Source organism: Taeniopygia guttata, chromosome 10 (assembly GCF_048771995.1).
Source record: "Taeniopygia guttata chromosome 10, bTaeGut7.mat, whole genome shotgun sequence".
Classification (NCBI taxonomy): domain Eukaryota; kingdom Metazoa; phylum Chordata; class Aves; order Passeriformes; family Estrildidae; genus Taeniopygia; species Taeniopygia guttata.
The window spans coordinates 10,650,941-10,671,852 of NC_133035.1; the positions used below are offsets into that span (position 1 = coordinate 10,650,941).

General features: G+C 38.0%; 2 protein-coding genes across 3 annotated transcripts in view; one reads left to right on the top strand and one right to left on the bottom strand.

Annotated features, from left to right (window-relative positions):
* COPS2 (COP9 signalosome subunit 2) overlaps positions 1–2,807 on the bottom strand; it is a 139,918-nt gene extending 137,111 nt beyond the window's left edge. The window contains exon 1 of the mRNA XM_072934137.1: positions 2,744–2,807. Coding sequence (XP_072790238.1) covers positions 2,744–2,764 — 21 coding nt within the window. The 5' untranslated portion in view covers positions 2,765–2,807. The remainder of the gene's footprint in view (positions 1–2,743) is intronic.
* Positions 2,808–5,052: 2,245 nt separating this feature from the next.
* Positions 5,053–18,772, top strand: DTWD1 (DTW domain containing 1). 2 transcript variants are annotated; one of them, XM_072934138.1, is made up of 6 exons: positions 5,053–5,424; positions 7,520–7,798; positions 8,800–8,943; positions 9,798–10,071; positions 13,857–14,082; positions 14,331–18,772. In XM_072934138.1, exons 1-6 carry the CDS (start codon positions 5,068–5,070, stop codon positions 14,416–14,418), a joined length of 1,368 nt encoding a protein of 455 aa, XP_072790239.1. In that variant the 5' UTR covers positions 5,053–5,067; the 3' UTR covers positions 14,419–18,772. The 2 variants fall into 2 exon arrangements, with proteins under 2 accessions (XP_072790239.1, XP_030137015.3); XM_030281155.4 differs by lacking the exon at positions 5,053–5,424 and adding an exon at positions 5,473–5,887 and having other exon boundaries at positions 13,857–18,772.
* Positions 18,773–20,912: the final 2,140 nt, after the last annotated feature.

Consider the following 20,912-nt stretch of genomic DNA (forward strand, 5'->3'; position numbering starts at 1 on the left):
ATAAGGCAACAGATTCTCACTGAAATGCACAGCTGGTACTCTGGACAAAATATGCCTCAGGGAAAGGAAAAAAAGTACAAGCCTGATACTCACTGAAAAACTAAGTCTACCAATCCCTCCTTAAAGTCATCATCAAAATATTTAATAGATTCAGGAAGTACTGCCCAAAAAGCAACATAATGATTTGTGACAACCAATCAGGATACACCTGACAAAATAACACCATATCTAAAAAGTCTACGAAAAAGATTTCATGTAGTAATTTTTTTAATTAATGTAAAAATATTGAAGTGAACTGTCACAATTGCAAAGAACTTCGGTTATAGGAAAAATGTTTTTAAAAATCACATCATTTAATAATTTCATTTTGCTATTCACATATTATATGTGCCAAAAAAATTCCCTTTAATAACCACCCATGATAATTTCCAGCTTTTCCTCGCCAGTTCTGGTTGTTCCCTCTCTCTCAAGTACTTACATGCTGCCTTCTGGAGCCAAAAGCTGCCAATCTGGATGCAGGAACATTGGTTTATGCGTCACATTAATACTTTTATGTGCCAAAATGCAGCAGCTACCATGTATCGATGAAAATCCTACTGGTACTCTTACCTGAGAAAAAGCATCTTTAGCATGTCTGGGAACAAGACGAAAATGTGCCACAAAATCTGCCATTCTGTCAAACAAGTGCTCTTGGTTAGGCTTCAAAAGGGGAAAAAATCAGGGCAAAGATACCTACATAAATTCAGACATGGCTGTGAGCAAAATAGTAATGTACAACATTGTCAAACTCACAGTTATCTGAGGTGAGGCATTGCCAACACAAAGGAGCAGCACCAAAACAATTCCTCAATTTGTGCCCTCTCTTACTCCAACACATCCTTCTTCTAAACTTTTTAACAACTCCTAAGTGTTTAATCGCTTTTGAGTATATTGAAGTAGCTCCTGATTCAGAACAGCACTAAAACATGCATCATCTGAAGCACATGTTACGGTTATCAGCCAACAATTAAGACAGAATCTAAGTGATGTACTGAACCAAAGCCAGTGTACATAATCACAGCCTCCTGTCACAGGAATATTTTCCTCCTCTTCTTAATAAAGAACACAGTGATTATCTGAGGCAACAGAACCCAGACACTTTTGATTTATGCTCTTAACCTAAATATTCCAAACTCATACCTTTTATACATTTTAGCACCATTACACAAGGTAAGCAAAGCAAAATAAACAGTCAATTTCATCTAAAAGTTTATTTTAAGCTTCACAATATAAACCTGCTAACTAAACTAATTCTTCATACGCTCAACTACAGCTCCTTAAAGTTACATGAAATGTTATCTTGGACCTAGAGCTGATGCACTTGAGCTGCATGAGTAAAACACTTGTATTTTTGTACTTGTGGCATATGCAGATTTTTTTGTTTGATAATAACAGCTATAAGAACACTTGAAATAATTTATATGTTAAACTTCTGGAGAAACCATGACCACAAGGAATCCTGAAGCACTGCTATAGATTATCTTGTGAGAAACAGACTTCTTCAGACTTTGAGAACAATTTTCTATCAAAACGACAAAAAAAATATTCAGTACAATCAATGCAGGGATTTAGAACTCCTAAAACCACAAAGCAAATCACAACTAGACAAAGGTAAAACATACAAGGATTTAATTTGAAACATGATCCACAAGCATATAGGAACTTCTTTCAGCTTGCAGCAGTACTGAAGGGAAAAACTTGCAGGGGGAATGTTTAGCTTTTACTGACAGGAACAAAAGCAGCTTCTTCGGGTATCTCAATGTTACACTGTCAAAATACAGGGACTGATTTGCATTTGCCAGATACCTGCAAGTCTCTTAGCCTATTACTGATTTTTCTTTTCAATTTTCAGTAAACCTAAGACTAAAAGTCTAAACATCTAAAGTTTAAACCACAAAAATGTTTTTGTTTGATAGAAAATTAGTAAGGCATCCAGTCACACCTGTTGTATTAAATCTGTAACATAATAAAAATATGCAAGAACAGAAATATTGTAAATAACCACTATTAAAAAGTAGGTGAAGACATTGGACTAACATGATCTAGGAGGCAAGCATTGATCCTAAGCTGTGCCAAAACTGTGTGAAGAAGTGCTAATAGGATTTCCAGATTCCTCACATCTTGCTTGTCTGGATATATTTGCACATCTTTAAGCACAAATAAACAAAAAATGTTATCAGTCCACCAAAGGAGGCATTTCAGAAAGCATCACAGCTTTTGTCAGAGTATTACAGAGTAATTATATTTGTAAGAGGAATAGCTGTAGATTATAAACTCATGTAAGACTTTTACCCAGTGGAAGCAGTAAACTCTACAGCCAATCTGTGGAGAACAGGCTTGCATAGACTTTTGCCTGCACTTTGTTTAGGCCTAAACAAAATATTCCTAAAACCCAGGCAGAACTGGGGCTTGAGTTTATTAGGTTTATTAGGTTTTTTCAAATTATAAATTTGACACTTCACACTCACAGACTGAGGGAAAGCTGCAAACACTTATCTGGGCCAATGCCTGTCAGGTGCTCTGTTCAAGGGCAGTAAGATGTTCCTCTAGACACACAGGGCCATATTGGCATGAGAAGACTTTTTGAGCACGTTTCCGTGCTTCAGTGACACGTGTTTATTCTCTTCTCCAAGTCTGAGTGTGGTCTGATGTTCATACAGATATTTACATACAACAATAAAAGAAAAATCTTTTTGTAACTTACCCACCAAAAAGGAAAGCTCATCAAGAGAGATACAACTCAGCCACTCCTTCTGCAACCAGTACATTGTAAAAACAGCCTTTTCTGAAAATTATAGAAATGCAAAGATTAAATTAATTAACCTGTGAAGTTTATTTTGCATAAAGAATTGCATTACAAGTATAAATGCATTTTACATCTAAGAAGCTCTAATTCTGGCAACATTGCAATGCAGACTGTACTTTCCTCCTCTCTCATGTACTGCATTCAGAGAGGATTACATCATCTCAAAGAGCCAGAAAAACAGAAATAGACCAGGGAGGCCCATTACAGCAGACACAGAGCAATTAAAAAGACTATAACTTTTTAGTTAGAGAAGGAGATAACTCAAGAAAAAAGGGTCATTATGTTTCTAAAGAGACAAATAAAATCATGTGCAATTTAAGTTCTCGGAAAGGCCAGTAATGCCTTCCATCTGTTGAGAACAGCCTTGGAAGCACAGGAGGAAACTGTTCCATGATCTAGCAAAGAATTTAAACTAGCAGCTTAAATATTTGAGCAAATTGCTGGAACCAAAGGTAGTAGTTTGAACTTGATCATCAAATTGATCACTTCACTGCAATAACTCAGTGAGCATTAAAACAGAGTAATCAGTGTGTTTTTAAGCACTCTGGTATTCCTGAAGGACATTGACATGCTCTATTTTAATAGCAGGGCAGCAAGACAAATGATTTCTTTAAAAAAGTATATCAGTGAAATGTTATGGACTGCACTGAAACTATTAACACACACATGCTCATTCTGTGATGCTGTGACTTCAGGTTAAAATGGTTAAGCAAACCCAATTTTAAAATGCAAATAATTCATTACTTTGCTTTGATATTACCCTAAATTGAATTGTTTCCATTTTTATGTCAGGTTCCTCCTCCTTAGTATTTACTTCTAAAAAAAAATTAAATTTTATAACTAAATATTCCATATCTTTTCAAGCATTTTTTGTGTCTTTGTGCCAGTGGGGGAAGGTTCTGGTTCAAAGCTCAAAAGAGCAAATTTTCTGGTTTAAAAGATTTGAGTGAATTAATACTTGCAAATAATGTAGGCAGGTCAAAAGGAATGTCCTGCTTCTTCAAAAAGAATGTAATCCTGACAAATCACTAGTAACCATATTATACTGAATTCTTCAACAAACTAGAAAGTCATATATAGTCAAAGATTTCCTTAGCAGTCTTCTAGTGTAAAAAAACAGAGGAAGGTAAAATCAGAACCAACTATTCCCCCTTTCATCCTCATCAGAACCTCTGCCTCAGGGTTCAGGACTTTCTCTTATCTTAGTAATGGCACAGCCTGATCAACAAAACTTGATTCAGGATCATCACTCAAACACGGTTCCAACCACAGAAAATTGCTGTACAGCATGCAGGCATTTTCTTCCATGCTACAGGTGTAAGAAAAAAGAAAGATAACAGCAGAGAGGCTGCTCTCTTAAAGGTGTGCCATTTCTACAAAGTTCTTTCACAGTGCCCAAGGGTCTTGGAAATACAATCTACACTCAAACTCAATTCTCAGTATTTACATTCACAGGGTTTTGCTCAGGACCTGCTTCCTACATGTTCACTTCTCCATGCACATGGGCAGTTGAAACAATAGCCAGCTGGATTCACCAAATCTTGAGACCTTAATAATTCTTCAAAAATAAAAAGAGGCTTTTGTCTTTTCTGCTTGCAGACATTAAGAATTGCTCTCACCCAAATATCTTTTCAAAAACCCTAGTTAACATGTATTAGCAAATGTTTAAACTTTAGACAACTGACAGTCAAAGCTATTACTCTAGTATACAGGGAAGATGTTCACTGTAGGCTCTTCCAATACACAAAACAATACATATCCTTAGATGCTAAGAAATATACTAAATATGTGAAAGATTTGTAAAGGCACTGCATCAGAGAAGACAAAATTTCCATTGCCTTCTCGCTTCCTCCACCATGTTATACTATTATTATTCATATGCACACTGAAGAAAAAGTTACAGATCTGCCACTATTCTCACTATTCAGTAATTTGTTTACAAGCTGGCAGCTCTGTGAAGCTTGCAGATTAGCCGGAAATCACCCTGAAGGCTGGATATTGGGCAAATGCTACAATGGAGCAGCATCCTCAACCAGGCCAAGGAATCCCACAGAAGAGATCCCACATTCCCTTTAGAGAGAGATTAAAAACAAGCAGAGAGGAATGCGCCACACAATTCCTCCAGTCAATAAATATGCTCTAAGGATACTACTGGGTGCGGGGGAAAGACAGAGTAAAAAAATAAATAAATAAAATTCTGCTCTATCTTCCCTGGAGCTGTCATGGGAGCCAAAGCCGCAGCCTCACACCCCAGCGGCTTCCAGGCGGTGCCGCCTCACGGAGAGGGCAGCGCTGGGCAGGGCAGGGAACACCTGGCGAGGGCCGAGCTCGGAGCGGCGGATTCTCGCCCTGCCCAGGTAGCTGGCAGTGGTTTCTGGCCGGGTTTTTGTGACCCACAAGGCGGAGCAGCCCCTGCGGGGCGTGAGGCGCCCAGCCCAGCACGAACCCCTCAGGCAGAGGCGGCGCGGGGAGCCCGCTCAGCACCGGGCTGTTTCCGCTCCCGCCCCCCGCGCCCGCCGAGCCCGGCACTTTCGTTCCGGGGGCTGCGAGGGCCGCGCGGGAGCCGCGCCGGGCGGCGGGTGAGGAGCGGGCGGTGGGGGGCTGGAGCCGGAGCCGGGCGAGGAGCGGCTGAGGCGCTCCTGCCCCGCCGCGGCGGTGGCGGCAGGAGAGAGGAGGCAGCGCGGCTCGGGAGCGCCGAGGGGCCGCGCTGTGCGCGGGGCGGGCTGGGGCGGCTTTGCGGCCGCGGGGGCCTCGGTGCCGCTGGGGCGGCGGGACGGCTCCGCTCGGACACGCTGTAACCGGGGCTCGGCCGTGCCCGCCGGGCGCCCGGCGCTGTCCGCCCGCGGAAGCCGCGAGCGCTGCGCCCCGGGGCCGGCTGCGCTCACCTCGCCCGGTGACGGCAGCGAGCGGCGTACGGAGAGAGGCCCTGGCAGCCCATGAGCTGGGCACAGGCACAGCCCCCGAGATGCTCCGGCCGGCCTTCTGAGGCGTTCTAGAATTGCAGCTGGAGTGTGCAGGGATTTACCAGGGTTTGGAGATGAGGTGCAGACGGAGTTGTTAGTCTTACAAATATGTGTCTGAAATGAGATTTGGGTCTTAAAATTCTAGTCTGTAATTTTCTGAAGTGTACGGTACTGTATAGTGCTGCAGCCTGGGCACAGCTCTTATTTGGAGGCCACAGCGTGTCCCTTGTCAGTATCCATAACAAAAGTGCTTCGGGGTGTCACCGCTGAGCGCCACACAGTGTAAGGCATTACACTGAAAAGAATCGGTTTGCAGGCTGGGAATGCATGTCCAATTCCAGGGCCTCTCGCCCTCTGCTTCTTGAGGAAACTTGATAATAGCACAGGTTACTCTGAGATGTATACTGGCTTTATCTCAGAGAAACTTGAAAGCAAATTGCACTAGCAAATTCATATGCATATTAGTTTTTTATGTTTGAGTGGACTTCCCTGACCTTTCAAAAGTTATACCTTGGCAGAGGCGGAGGGAAGGTATCATAGCATGCATGAGTATTTAATTTTACCAGAAAATAACAATTTTTTCTGGGATTGATTTTAATTTGGTGTTGGAAACTTAGCTTAGTTTTTTTGGTTTTGTTACTTTCCAATTACATTACACTTGATTTTATTTAAACGCTTCATTTTGAATTACATTTCAGGACTTACTGTTTGTTTTTGTTAAACATGTCTTTGCTACATGATTTCATAAGTGTGATCCTTGACATGAAAAAGTAAACCTCAATTAGCTGAAAGTAAATCCTGAGAATAACTTCTTTCATTGCATGTAATGCAGCACAGAATGCCAAAGGCAGTTTATAACTACTGCAGGCTGTGCAGGCTCCTGGCTGGGGGCTGCTCTGGGGATGAGAGAGCACCCTGAGGGATCAGAGGGGCTTGTGACAGCACAGCAGCACTAATTCTGTCTGCCCTGGGGTGGGCACACAGTCATGTTTGTCATGCCTTGCTCGCAGTACATGGTGAAAATTCTGTGCCAGCTGTAGAGGGTGAGACAACAGCTGTCTTGAGGAAAGCCTGACAAAAATCCATCAGTGGTATTAATAAACACAAACTTGTGGAAGTCTAGACTGGATCAGCACTTACTATCTGGTACATGGGGCACCAAAGCCCTCTTCTGTTACTTTTCAGCCTCAAGCTCTTCTCCTGAAAAATTTCTTCTATTTCACAAAGTTCTGTCCAAGAGGAATTTCATTCAGGTTATTTGGTTGGCCCACACACAGTAAATTTTAGGATGGAAATCTAAATTTGCACAATTAATGTCTGTCTTATGAATTTCTGTATGTAGTTCCTTGTCAGTAGTCATGTTGGAGACTAATGGGATTGCTCATCCAGGTAAACATGCTTAGCAGTGTTTTCATAAAATTCTAGACACAGATCTTAACAGATCTTAACAGTAGACTTCTGCAGGACTTGAGTGAGTGGGATAATGAATGTACATCTGTGCATTAAAGATGCAAATCTCAGGTTCTTTCTAGCTGTTTATCTCATGCTCTCCTGGGATCTCCTGAATCAGATGATTTTATTATTCTTTCTGTTGTAGGAAATGCCATCTTTAATGAGATGTTTTTTGTTAAATGGGATAATACAGAATATTTTCCAGTAGATTAGTTCATCGTGATTGGATTTTTATGTAACAAAATTTTGTCTGTTTCAGCTAACCATGTCTTTAAATTCATCTACACTTTTAAATGAAGAAAACACACGAGAAGCAAAAAGAAATACTGAGTGTTTGGAAAGCCTACTGCAGACTCCATCATCAGTTCAAAATAATCCACTTCAACAACTACAGTTAGCATCCCAGGAAGTACTGGAAAAGGCAAAAAAGAGTGGGAGATCAAAATGCCCCCGATGCAATAGTTCAAGGATGTTTTATTGTTATACATGCTTTGTTCCTGTTGAAACTGTCCCCATCAAAGAAATTCCAACTGTGAAGGTTAATATTTCTTAATGATTTTTTAGAATATCTCTTGAGTTTTAGTTACTGTGGGCAGAGAATAGTCTTGTCTGCAGCTGTTTATTTTCATTCTTTACAGACATTCATTTTGAACACAGCTATAAGTATGAATAAACTGCAGTTAAATAAAATTACTGTTCTTACTTGAGGAATTACATATACAAACACTGAAAATGTTCCAATCCTCACATAAACATTTATGGATCTTCTAGATGAGAATATAGGCTGAAGTCACTCAGCTTCTCATGCAACTGTGTTTTCACTTAGTTGTTGAAAGTTTCTTTATGGTGTTTTTGCACATTCTTCAGTTTCTAATAACTGGCCAGAACATGTTATATTGTGAACAAAAAATTTGTCCAAGAGCAAGGGTGAATTTTACATAAAATGTGACCTAAAAGACATTTCTATAGACATTCCATGGTTCTATAATTCAGATAACTACTCTTACAATATAAATAGTGTAATGCCTTTCAGCTGAGTTACTTGGGGAAACAATCACATTTTGCGAAGTCAGTTTGGATTGAAGATGGATTTTGAAGACACTGGAGTTTGAAAGCAACATAAAAATACTTTAGCAGTACTTTCGAAATTTGACCTAGTAAACTTAGGTATATTTTCATTGAAATAGTAATTTTCATAGTTGGCTGAGTACCTAATAGAGATAAGTATTCATATTTAGAACTATTATATTGCTCAAATTAAGACCACATCCAGCTTACATTATTGATTCTTTTTCTGGAGATTTTACCAAACTACTGCTGGCAGCATTCCAAAGTGCATCATTGCTTATTTAGCTATTTGCATAAACTTAATGTAATAGGTGCTTCTTCTAACTTGTCTCTAGTTCTAAACCTATCAAAAATTATCAGATATATTTTAGTTACATACCCATAGGAATTTCTTCCAAATTTTGAATAGGTTTTTGTACAGATATTTATAAATATGATGATAAATACTGCTTTTTTCTTCTTCTACTCTAGTTACCTCTGAAGATTGACATTATTAAACACCCAAACGAAACCGACGGCAAAAGCACTGCTGTGCATGCTAAGCTCCTGGCACCTGATGATGTTACAATCTATAAATACCCTTGCATTCCAGAATATGACAAGAAGAGACACGAAGTAAGAGATTCTCTAGAGATAGCCAGGCTTCATGCTGGGGAGGTGCAGTTTCCTCCTGCAGTGGTAGTGCCCTGCAGGGAGGAAACCAATGTTCCGTTAGTGCAGTCCATCCTGTGCTCTCTCAAAGCTTAGCTCTGCAAACACACAGTTCTGGACTGCAGCCTTTTCTCCAAAGCTGAGAAAGACTGCAGCACTATTTAACCACCTTGGATTTGCTATGTTCATTACCTCACATAATGGAGAATTGGATTTCCTGTGTATCTGAAGAAATATTTTGCCTATAAATAAAAGTATTCAACTTGGAGCAAGTTAAACAGCAGTTGAATGTTGTGCTGGTATTTAGCAGCTGCAATATTTAAACCCCCTTAAAATTTTTAACATTCACTATGGCAGAGGAAAACAATGAAAATTCAAGTCTTGTCTATCATAGCATAGAGCACAAAAAAAGTGAGTTTTGAAATTGGATGTATATATTAATTTAAATGGTAAGCTATTATTTTTGGCCCTCCTGCCCCATATACAGTAGTGACAAGTGATATTAGAACATCTTCAGGGCTGACACCTTTGTCTTGGCTGAAAAATCTTTTTATACAGAAGTGTTAGAGTTGTAGTGTAGAGGCATGGAAGTAACATTAGTTAAAAATCTCTATTAAGGATCTCAATTCATTAACATGTTTTTAACATGGATTTAACACTGGATTAGACAATAGAACATTTTTAAGAGATATTATTTCATCTTGTCCTGACTTAAATGTTTATAGACAGGGTAGAAAATTTCTGTTCTTTAATACAACAATTCTTGTTGTTTTATTAGATTTTATTGATACTCAGATCTCTTTGTTTTTTTCATTCAGATAGCACTTATATTTCCTGGCCCCAATTCAGTTTCAGTAAAAGATATTGCTTTTCATCTCCAAAAGTACACCAAGAAAGGTGTCTGTTCTAGTGATGATGACTGTTCCAGAGAGCCACTTCTTAAACAAGCAAAAATAGAACCTGAAGAAGAAAAAATTCCAAATGAGTGCATCTCAAGCAGCAGGAGTGAAGGCACTAGACTGAAGAAAATAATATTTATTGATAGTACCTGGAATCAAACTAACAAGATAATAACTGATGAACGACTTCAAGGTAAAAAAGTACAAGTTGATACTGAGACATTATTGCTGCAGGAATGATTAAGGGACATATGTCTATAACAGACCTGAGTACAATGTAAGCTTGTATGTACCCCTATCTCTGAGTGTATATCAAGGATTCAGCAGCCTGTTCCAGGGCTGTAAAATACTTCTGAGCCAAAGACTCCATTACTTTTCATGTAATATAAATTATTTTGCAAAAAAGGTAATACTAGTACTAAGAGAGCATTTGCATTTATTTGTCTCACTTCTCTATTGGAGAAAATTTCCTCAGTCTCAGAGAATGTGAGGTGACACGTTAGACAGTACAACAGTAGTTTGAATGGCCTCTGAAGGAAGCCAGGAAGATTTTTTTTTTTTGCAGATGGCTGCCTGCTTTCCAGAGACCCACAGGACCATTTGTGTACATGTTGGTGGCAGACAGGCCCCAAGAAGGTAAATGAGGGATTTAGGAGGTTCAGCACAGGTTTCTCATGGCTTGGGTTCTCTTTCTCCTGAAGTTGTTAATGAACATTTCCATGAACTCACTACTCCAGACAAAAAGGGAATGACTGCTTGCCCTCCACACCCTTCCAACTCTGAGAGCAGAAACTGGTAATTCTACAAAAAGTTTTTGTCTTGGGTTCTTTACAAGAAGTTTACATTTAAGCATTCTAATTAAAACCACAAAAGACAAAACAATTTAGCAACAGCATTCCATTTCCTTTGAGATGAATAGGAGTTGGAAAATACTTTCATTAGTGCAAAAAGTGCACTTAGCTGGGAGGCAGGTTGTCAAGTTTATATACTATATCTATCTATCTATCTATATATATACACACAAATATATACTACTGCTGCTTTACACTGGGTCCTACAAGGAATTTCACAGACTTTCTTACACAGAAGATGAATGTTGTCTTGCTGTCTAGTCAGTTTATTAAAGAATTCCACATGTTAGTATGATGTATTGGCTAATTAAAATCCTGTTAAGTTTAACACAAAACATACTCTTATCAGCTACATTGAAGTGTTACTGTAAAGATTAGAGGAATTCCATGCTGCACATTAATGTAAGGCATTTGAAACTTATTTTAAGAGAATGAATTCAAGGAAAATAATAGGCAGCCAGGGGAGCTGAAAAATTCCATGGAAGCCTATGCAAATATTAGTCAAAAAGTCTTAATTGGTGTTACTTTGGAGCTCCTGAATGGTGTCCAGTTTCCCCATGATAATGCTGATTTGGTGGGCTACTATTTCCTTTCTAGAACAACTCGGTTCCAGCTGTTTTGCAGCCCCCCTGAGTTCCTGAGCACCTTTCAGAATTACTGTGATGTTTAATAGTTTCATGCAAGTCAGTTTCTAGTATGGGAGAATATTACCCATCCACACATTGGGCATAACAGCCTGTGCATGCAATGCTTTCCTTAGTGCTTGTCATAAAGAACATAAATTGCATTAATACCCCTTTTAGAGATTGCCGTTTTCACTTCCAAGATGAATGGGGCAGAGTTGCCTTAGGCATAAACTGATGACATTTTTATGTTGTACATACATGAAAAATAGAGAACTGTTTTCATTTTTCAGTTCAATTGCAAATGAAGTCATCATCCCATCCAACAAAATATTCATCATATGCTAAAGTTCAAAAAGGAGTGTTCATAATTCCAAATAAAAAGTAATTGCCATACTTATGAAGATTAAGTTACAAGAAATATTGAATGAAAACATTAATGAAGCCAAGAAAACTTAAAGAAAAACCTTGTGTTTTATAAGCCTGTATTTATATAGATAGCAAATCTAGTAAATTGTGCTGCAAGAGAAAGCAAATGAGTACATTGATCTTAAAATAAGCTGAGAGAACATGGACAAAAAATACTTCTATATCTTGGAAAAGTGCTTAATATATCTTTATAAAACAAAATGAAATCAGTTAAAGACAAGAAATACATGAGAGTTGGTAATGTCTAGGATTGATTACGTCATTAAAAGTGATCCCTAGATCAGAAAAAAACATTTGAATCTAATGTTAATGATGACTTTCGCACATGACTGACAGAGCTTATTAGCAATATCACATGACTGTTAAAGAAACTGATTGCTTTGGGTTTTCTTCCATGTAAGTTTGAACTGCTTTGTATCAGCCAAATATTTTATTAGCTTATACATTAGTATTGTGGGGTTTCATATGAACAGTGCGTATTTGTAAGAAAACATTGCCTTTGGCCGTATAGATCCAGTACAGATCAAACATGCTCAGTAAACTTTAATCCTTAACCCCCTCTGGTTTTATTTTATTTTTATGGAAGGTCCTAAAGTCTTTTGTTTGAAAGAAACCAATACTGCACTTGTGGTAAGCTCAGTAGTGTCCGTGGTCTTGCCTTCAGTGAACTTTTGTTTGTATTCAAACCACAACTACTTGGGAGTTTATGTTGGAGGAATCATCCCTGAGATTTACTTCACTGCTTTTAGGGTGAAAGCACTGCTGGATTTGATGGAAGTTTTCACTTTGGTTAGGGCTGAGAATTCAACTGTTGAAAACTCTCAAGGGCAACAAGCTTAATGCAGTTTCCTACTTTGTAGGATTATTAGAGGTAATAATTAGACTATGTATGCTATTTTGAGGTTTTGGTTCTGAAATACCAATAATAACATTTAAATTCAGGGACAGGCTCTCCTGTTCAGTTTGGGATTTTTTTTAATGCTGTAATTGAGATTTCTTCTACAATGCAGGATACCATACATTACTAACTGCAAAGCAACCTAAACCCCTCTTGCAATAAGACTGAAAATAATTAAACACAGTTTATAGGCTAAAAGTGTGGCATTAAAGTGCTGGGCTTAGCCTGAATTTGGACCTTACCTGAATTTGGAAATCTCCCTGTCCATAACTTCCAAGCAATTCTTCAACCATATTGGTTTTTGTACTGTTACCTGTATTAAACTGTCCCATGAGAGAGAGTATCAGATTGTGACAGAAAAAGATAACTTTACAATCTGCTTCTGATATTGAGAGGTGTGTATCCTGTTTTTCATTATCCAGCTGCCCATCCTGTTTACAAAGTGATAACACATTAAGGTGGTTTTAGTTTTGAATAATTTGTGCATCTTAGGAAACATAAAAACCAAGATATATGTTTAAAATTCATCTGAATAATAGAATAGTTAGAGACTATGAGTAGATTAAAGATTTTCTTGTGCCATACAGACACACAATTCCCTCTTTCATCTTAAGTGGGAATGCTTTTAGTATGTAATAAAGTTAATTACAGGATGCTGTCATACTTACTCCTGAGAAATTTCAATAAATTTCAGTTACTTAACAAGCATAAATGAAAAGTTACTGGCTCTTGCAAATAGTCCTCACTTCAGCAACACTAACAGTCTGAGGGATTCTGTTTTACACTTGAAAAGCATTTACTTTTCAAAAGATGAAATAATTTTATGAACATTGATGAGTCTTGGTAGGAGTGGATTTCACTCGACATGTGGAGAGACTCTGCAGTTTCCTGAGGGCTGTGTGGCTGTTTGAATGAAAGGATAACTGTAATTAACTGCTGATATGAAGCTTATAACCCATGACTTACAGCACTTCATCAAATGCCAAAGTGCTCCAAAAAGGATAAAATTATTGCCTCAGTTTTACAGATAAAAAATGGAGGTACAGGAAGAGAAATTATTTTCGTGCAGGCACTGAGCAGGGTAGCAGCAAAGTCAGAAAACAAAACTAAAGTCTTGTTTGACATTCTGGCCACTAATCCACATTGTCTAATCTAGATCATCTTTTTTCCTTGACAGGGTTACTGCAAATTGAGTTGAAGACAAGGAAAACTTGCTTTTGGCGTCATCAGAAGGGAACACCAGATACATACCTTTCCACAATAGAGGCAATTTATTATTTCCTTGTGGACTATCATCAGGAGATTTTGAAAGAGAGCTACAGAGGACAATATGATAATCTGCTTTTTTTCTTTTCATTTATGTATACATTGATTAAAGATGCAAAGTGTTGTGCAGGAAAAGAGTAAGCTGTCTGTCAGTGTATGGCACTACTTTTTTTTTGTAATGATAAACTGCACAAACATTACTAGGATTTTTTTTTTTTTTTTTTTTTTGGAAATAGATTGTATTCTAAATAATGTCCAGAAGTGAGCTGCAGACCTCCTCCTGCATGCTTGAGGTTGTAGAACTGCTCAGATGAGCAGTCTGATTAGAGTGACTTATTTGAAAATAGTTACATTTTGCTAAATATTGCTGTACTTCAACCTACAGGCCTGATGTGCTCACTGTGATGAGCACATTTCCTGAGATGGGAGTGGAGGACTTGACCCCTCTTGCTGTAAGGAGTGATCTCTTTTAAGTGTAAGAATAAATTAGCATGCTGGCTTTTCATTGTTACTAATACTTATGTCAGATGTTTTCTTTGTGGTTTACACAGCAATACTGATTTTGCCTTTATGGCATCAAAGGCTTACTGAAATGAGCAGATGCTATTTAGTTGCTGGGGAGAGTAGCAGCAATACAGAATGAAAGAGCACATTAATTGAATGTGAATTATATACTTTCAAGATTAAATATGGAAAATTCTTCAGTAATAAAAAAGTGGTCTCTTTAAACACTGTTATACAATGTATGATTTCTGTAGTACCGTTCATGTACTCTTATATTAGGATTATTCTCAACTTTCTGGGTAATTTTAGACTTCTTCAAACAAATTTAGTTAAGTGTTCATTACTGTTATATATTATCATTATTTGGGGGAGCACTAACCTAACAAATGTCACTATGGCATATTGTAGGCACTGCTTATAAAAGACGGTGGTTCTGACCACAACATTTCTGACAAGGCTTCCTTAAACTAAGCAGGCTGTGATTCTGCTCTGTTTTTCCTTTTGCAGTAACAGGGCAGATTAGAACAGTGCCAGTAAGACTTTGTGCTGATGGGAGTTTTGTCATAGGTCTAGTGCTGCTGTCAGAGTCATCACGTGTGGATGTAGCCAAGCTGTACCAGCACAGCCAGTGCTGGCAGAGGTAATAGACCTGAGCTTTAGAGCAGAGTTATATGAATATATTTTAGATTATACATTGATAAAAGTTATATTCCTAAGGTAGAAAAAATGTTTCATTACAGGTACAATATAAAATGGATAAATATTTCTGAATATTCTTAGAAATGTGTAAATGTGTTACTTTAGACAAAAATATATCTTGTCAAAGTGACAGACTGAAAAATTATAATAGATTATTTTTAAACAAAGCATTCAAGTTTTTGTTATCACTTGTAGCATACTCTCTAGGAGGGCACTCACACACCCTGGTGAACATAGAAATAGTGTCTTGGAAAATACTTCAAGAAAATGTTTTTATACTTACACAGCAGTCCATACAGGCTGAACTACCTGGTTTGTACTGCATTTTTAATGCTTCAAGATAGTGAAATCTTACTATTGCTTCAAACAGAAGATACAAATACAATCTCTTACATCATATCTCATATTGGTATGCTTATCTGCACAAGTGCATATAAAAAGACATTTCAGTGGACAACAAAAACATCCCCACTTGCAGAACAAAATCCTGGTTATGTTATGAAGTTATGAAATATGCATGAACTATAATAGCACCACAGGAAACAGGCTTGGAGTAATAAGGAGAAATATTATTTTTATATCTACCTGTATATTGAGTTTACGTGCCAAGCAAAGAGAAAAATCAGCAGTCATGTCTCAGTGCTAGTAAAACAACACTGCCTACTCATTTGGTTCTTATTGCTATTGAGAGGTTATTTTGGCTTTTTAAAATGATTAATATTATTTCCTTTGGTATGAATTTTGATAGTCTTTTGACATTTCCATTTGTTCTTGTATTTCTTAAACAAAGATTGTTGTAATTTTTTTTTTAATCACACAAGTATAATAGCTTGAGAAGGAAACTTTCACCCACTTTAAACAAACAAAAATAAAATTAACCCACTGACCTAATGTTTTACAAGAACCAGAGAGAAAAATCTGGGGGGAGATGGGGAGTTACTTCCAAGACACATTTCCCTGAAAACATGTTTTTTATTTAAGAAGCAGAGGTCAGATAAAAGCTTATATAAGCTGTTCTTCGTTACTTTTGGAAAATAGTTTCATAAGGTGAAAAATTGTTTCCCAGTTTAAGTTTTGTGTATCTCACTTTATTTGGACAAAGGGAATTAAGAATCCTTTCCAAAAAAAAGTTAGTTTTAACTCTCAGATGAAATTAATGTACAGAAAGGATTTTAAATCTGGCATACTGTATCCAGGAACTGGGTTCAGATTCTTTTTCTTCCAATGCAACCTCAGTGTAATGCAAGAGTCATTTGTTATACCAAGGGACAGAGGCACACCTAATACCTGTAATTCGTTACGCTCTGCTATTCCTCTGATAACCTTTTACGGGGGCAGGAAGGAGGTTTTTATCACTTCTGCTGCAAATCTGTCCTGTCTGAGCAGCAGATGTAGTTGCCCTTTCTCTCATATATATAAAAATATTAACATCCTCTATTTAATGTTGATGTTGGTATAAGAAGCCAAACTAAGTCATCCATCTCACACTGAAAGCATCTTAGTACATCTGATACATTTCCCCAGCTTTGAGACTAAAGAAAAATTTTGTTCCACTAAATTAAAGCAATTGAGTGGTTAATCCTTTCAAGTGCAATTAGCAGCACTGACCTCCCTGTTCTTTAAATTGAGGGTCATGGGGAGGTAAAGGCCAGTTCTGGGCCTTTTCTTTCATATCAGAATGCCCCTTCCCTATCTCTTCTCTTTCCAAAAACATCAGAGACCAAGAGAGAAAAACAGGCTTCTGCTTCCATTAGCAGTAACTTAAACAGCCATAAGTTAAAGGGGGAGGAAAAGGAAGAGCATCTCTATCTCCTCTCACAACAGGAGACATCTGGCCTCCTGTGGGGAGGCCCCAGATAACAAAGAACCTGTCAGTGCAAACCTCCACGATGTGTTCAGAGAACCATTTTACCTGCAGTCTGGCTCATTCATTTCCTGCCACTGAAGCCATCTGCTTTTGCTTATTGTGGGTATTCTTGTTCTTTGTTTGGCCAGGAGCATGAAGTGGCTTCATTTTAGCATGCCTGTAAGCTTGGTCAGAGGGAGTATTTAATCCTTTTCTCAAAAAGAATAAGAGAGGGAGCTGCTGCAAAAAACAATTCCTTTCCTGGAAGGTAGCAGAAATGTCATCCAAGCCGAGGTTGAATAAAGGGTCATGTCAGTGCATGGGGTAAAGATACATTGAGATTGAAAAGAGATGCCAACTTGGAATCTACAGCACAACCTCCCAAAGCACTTCTAATCTTACCTGATTTAAATCCTTTGCTACTGCTTCTTGGAATTTTTGAGTCCATCTGGTTTTCAACATCGTGTTCTTCAGGCCCAACAGCAGAGTAATACAAGGATCTGTTCTTACCTTGCCCTGTGTTTCAGTACTTTGCCTGAATGCTCTAAAACTCAGCCTACATAAATGATGGTTATAGCATACTTGTACAAAATGTGATGCAATATGAAAATCCATCCTACCTACCCCACCTTCAAAAGTGCCAAAAGAAGAAGGGAGGGAGGGAAACTTCCTGTTAATTTCTCATCATGTACTACAATGCAGTTAATACACTCCCAGGTGCCATTAACTTGTGTCTCAGAGTATTCTGGGACACAACAGTTAATGATGATTGCAGCACAATTAGAACAGGAAAGCTTTCTCACTAAGATCAAAATATGTGGCAGTCAAACTCCTGATCTACTGATACCAGAATATGAGGTCACCTATCAAGGTACTGAAGGACTCAACGTAGTTCCTCAACTGTTACTCCTTTTCTTGAGGGACACCGTTTTAGTAGAATTCTAATGCTGTCATTAAGAATGTTAATTGTGACTGATCAAACTTGGTAATACCAACATTTAAAGGAAGTGTTTATATGAAAAATCTACCAGATTCTTCCTGTTTGCTTGTTGGGAAAAGTAACACATAGCTGCCATTTTACAGATTCAGAAGAGAAATGAGATGCTGTCGAATTTAGAAAGTAGTATATCACATAAAACTATTCATAGTGGTGTGATTTCTTCACCCCTATCTGCCAGAAATAAATTCAAATAATTCTGAAGTTCCAGAGTAAGAGGTGGGAACTAGTTCTCTAATGCAAAACAGGCAGCAGACTGTATTTTTACCTAATGGAAAGTGGAAATTTTTGTCTAACTTTAGCAATACTGGTGTGGTTGCCACATGATTTTACTGCTGACTTCTCAGACCACTGGTGTTGCAATAGGATGTTTAGAAAAATACCACAGAAGAGTGAACAGAAGAGAATGTGCTCCACCAACATACCCCAGAATGAGTCCTGCTCCTTCTCTGATCCTGTACACTGTGCTTCACTTACTTGTAATTTCTGCCTCTGAATAAAGTGTCTTTCTTTGAAACGCTATCTCTATGAAACTGAGCACATAAGGCAGTTTAACTGGCATGAAGTCTAAAAGCTTTAGTACAATTTTTGAAATAATTTGCTTTGGAGATGGATACTAATTAACTGAAGAGAATCAAACTCCTTTAGATTTAAAAATCTATCCTTTTGTCTTTTCTACAGAAGAACAACACTTGAGGTTCCAGCAAAAGAAGCTTGCTCAAGCTGAAACTCAGCCTTCTTTTAATTTCCTAATGTTAAATAAAAATTTTGTATTTCAAGAGCATCATAATGTCTTATTTCTTTCAAAAATTATTTTTGAGGTTTCAGTTTCATGACTAAATTTTTTGCCAAATGCAGCATGAATTTCAGCTGACCTGAAACTGCATTTTTCTAGTGATTAGTCTATGCAGCTGAACATGCAGTATAGTTTTTCTGTTGACAAGTTTTCTTTGGGCAGAATCCATACTACAGTCTTTTTCTTTTTTTCATGTTTACAGCAGACAAGCAACTTGATACAGCTTCCATTGTCAGAATTGTCCCACAACACACCTCAGTCTACTTGAGGCAGTTGGATCACGTCATTCCTCTTTTAACCTCACACGTGTCTGAGTGTGGTGACAATATTGGCTTTGTTCTGCATGCATGCATTGGTTAAGAATACAAAAGTACTTGCATTCTATTCTATTGTGACTGTGTTGGCAAAAAAATATAACATAGAAACCTTTACATCACCAAAAGCTTCTCTTTTCTTTGAATATGGCTTACTTTTTCCAGGCAACTGGTTTAAAACCAATGCCTGAAGTAGCTGCCAGGGAACTGGCCAACAAAATTACAGTGTCAAAGTCTTGAATGCAAAAGGCTCTCTAAAGTAGGCATGGCTGAGCTGATTTTGCTTATTTTAAAAGAATTCATTGAAAAAGAATGGAGTAAGAAACAAAAAAATGCTTGAATTTTTTGAAGACTGTGAAAACTAACAGTAGATTCAAGTAATCAAGGTAACATGCAATACTTCAGTTGTTCCAACATGTGGATGGTCTGATGGCAATGGCCAGGATTTGGTTTTTTAGGCCTCTGCAAAGTTCTGCCCTCTCTATATAGGCCTATGTGCCTATGTACATCCATCTTTAAGAAATTGATTTAGAAAAGACATTTCTAGATTATATTTCTATATGTTGGCACTTTTCTTGTAAGAAATTAATGTATAATAACTAACTCTGTACTAAACTCTGTCCCTGTCTTTCAGTACCTTGTTTGGTTTTCCAAAGTTCCAGTATTGGCATGCTACTGATAACAGAATTGGGATCTTCCTGTGCTGCTGAGTTTACTGTGTCATTTGCACCAGTGACCAGAGCCAAGTCCGTATCTCAGACGAAAAGGAAATATATTACAAAATGTGTTATTATCAAAGGAAAAGCCACTGCTTCAAGTTATCAAGACAACACCAAAGCACATTAATCAAGCAGACAATAAATGATGACAGCTTGTTGTTTCATCTGAATGAAAAAATTAAATCCATCTGTTGGTGTTCAAACCTAGAATCCAATCTTGGCAGTTCCATGTGCTAATGAAAACTATTGAAAAAATTTCATGCATTCCCTATGCAAGATATCATAAAAATAAATACTCCTAAGACTTAAGGGGCAGTGTTACGCAAGGCCGTGGTGAGGTCACTAAATAGAGCACATGTGTGGGATCTGAGGATGACGTGCATTATGTTATACCACACAGAATTTCAACACTGCTCACTTACAGGCCAAACCTCCAGTATCTGTTCTGATCAGCTTCTCAGTTCCATGGCTCTGCATGCAAGAAGCACTGCATTTACACCCAATCCATTGTAGCACCATTGTAGGAATTAACATTTTAGTAATTCAAGAGATTCCACCACTTAAGATAGTAGGACACAGCTCTAAAAATTCCTTATAATTTCTGAAACGTCTTGCCATGCTGGTCATGAAAGGTATATTTCTAGAGTAACACTGATAAAAACTGATAAAAACACAGGGTTTAGTTTAGAGCCTTAGCTCCAGCAGTATAAAATAGATTTCCCTTGTTCTCTTTATGCTCATTGAATCCTTCAAGGAACTCTTTAATAGGCTTGTGAGATATCTGCAGGAGCAGCACTACTCCCTCTGCCCAACATATTTACTCATGTGCCTACCAGTTAGTTTTTTTTCCCAAAGTTGTTCACAGTTTGCCCAGTAAAGTCAAGCTTAATGGTCTGTACATCTGTTCAGTGTCCTAGAGTCTGTATTAAAATCAGCACCATGTTAGAGCTTCCATTTCTCTTGACCTTTCTAACTACAGGGCTGGCTGTGCTTCCCAGGAGCGTAGCAACCCTGAGAATGAGAGAAGAATGTTTGGCTGTACCATTTTTCTATCTTCTGCAACAGCCCTCCAAGTGACTGAAGGGCATGAGC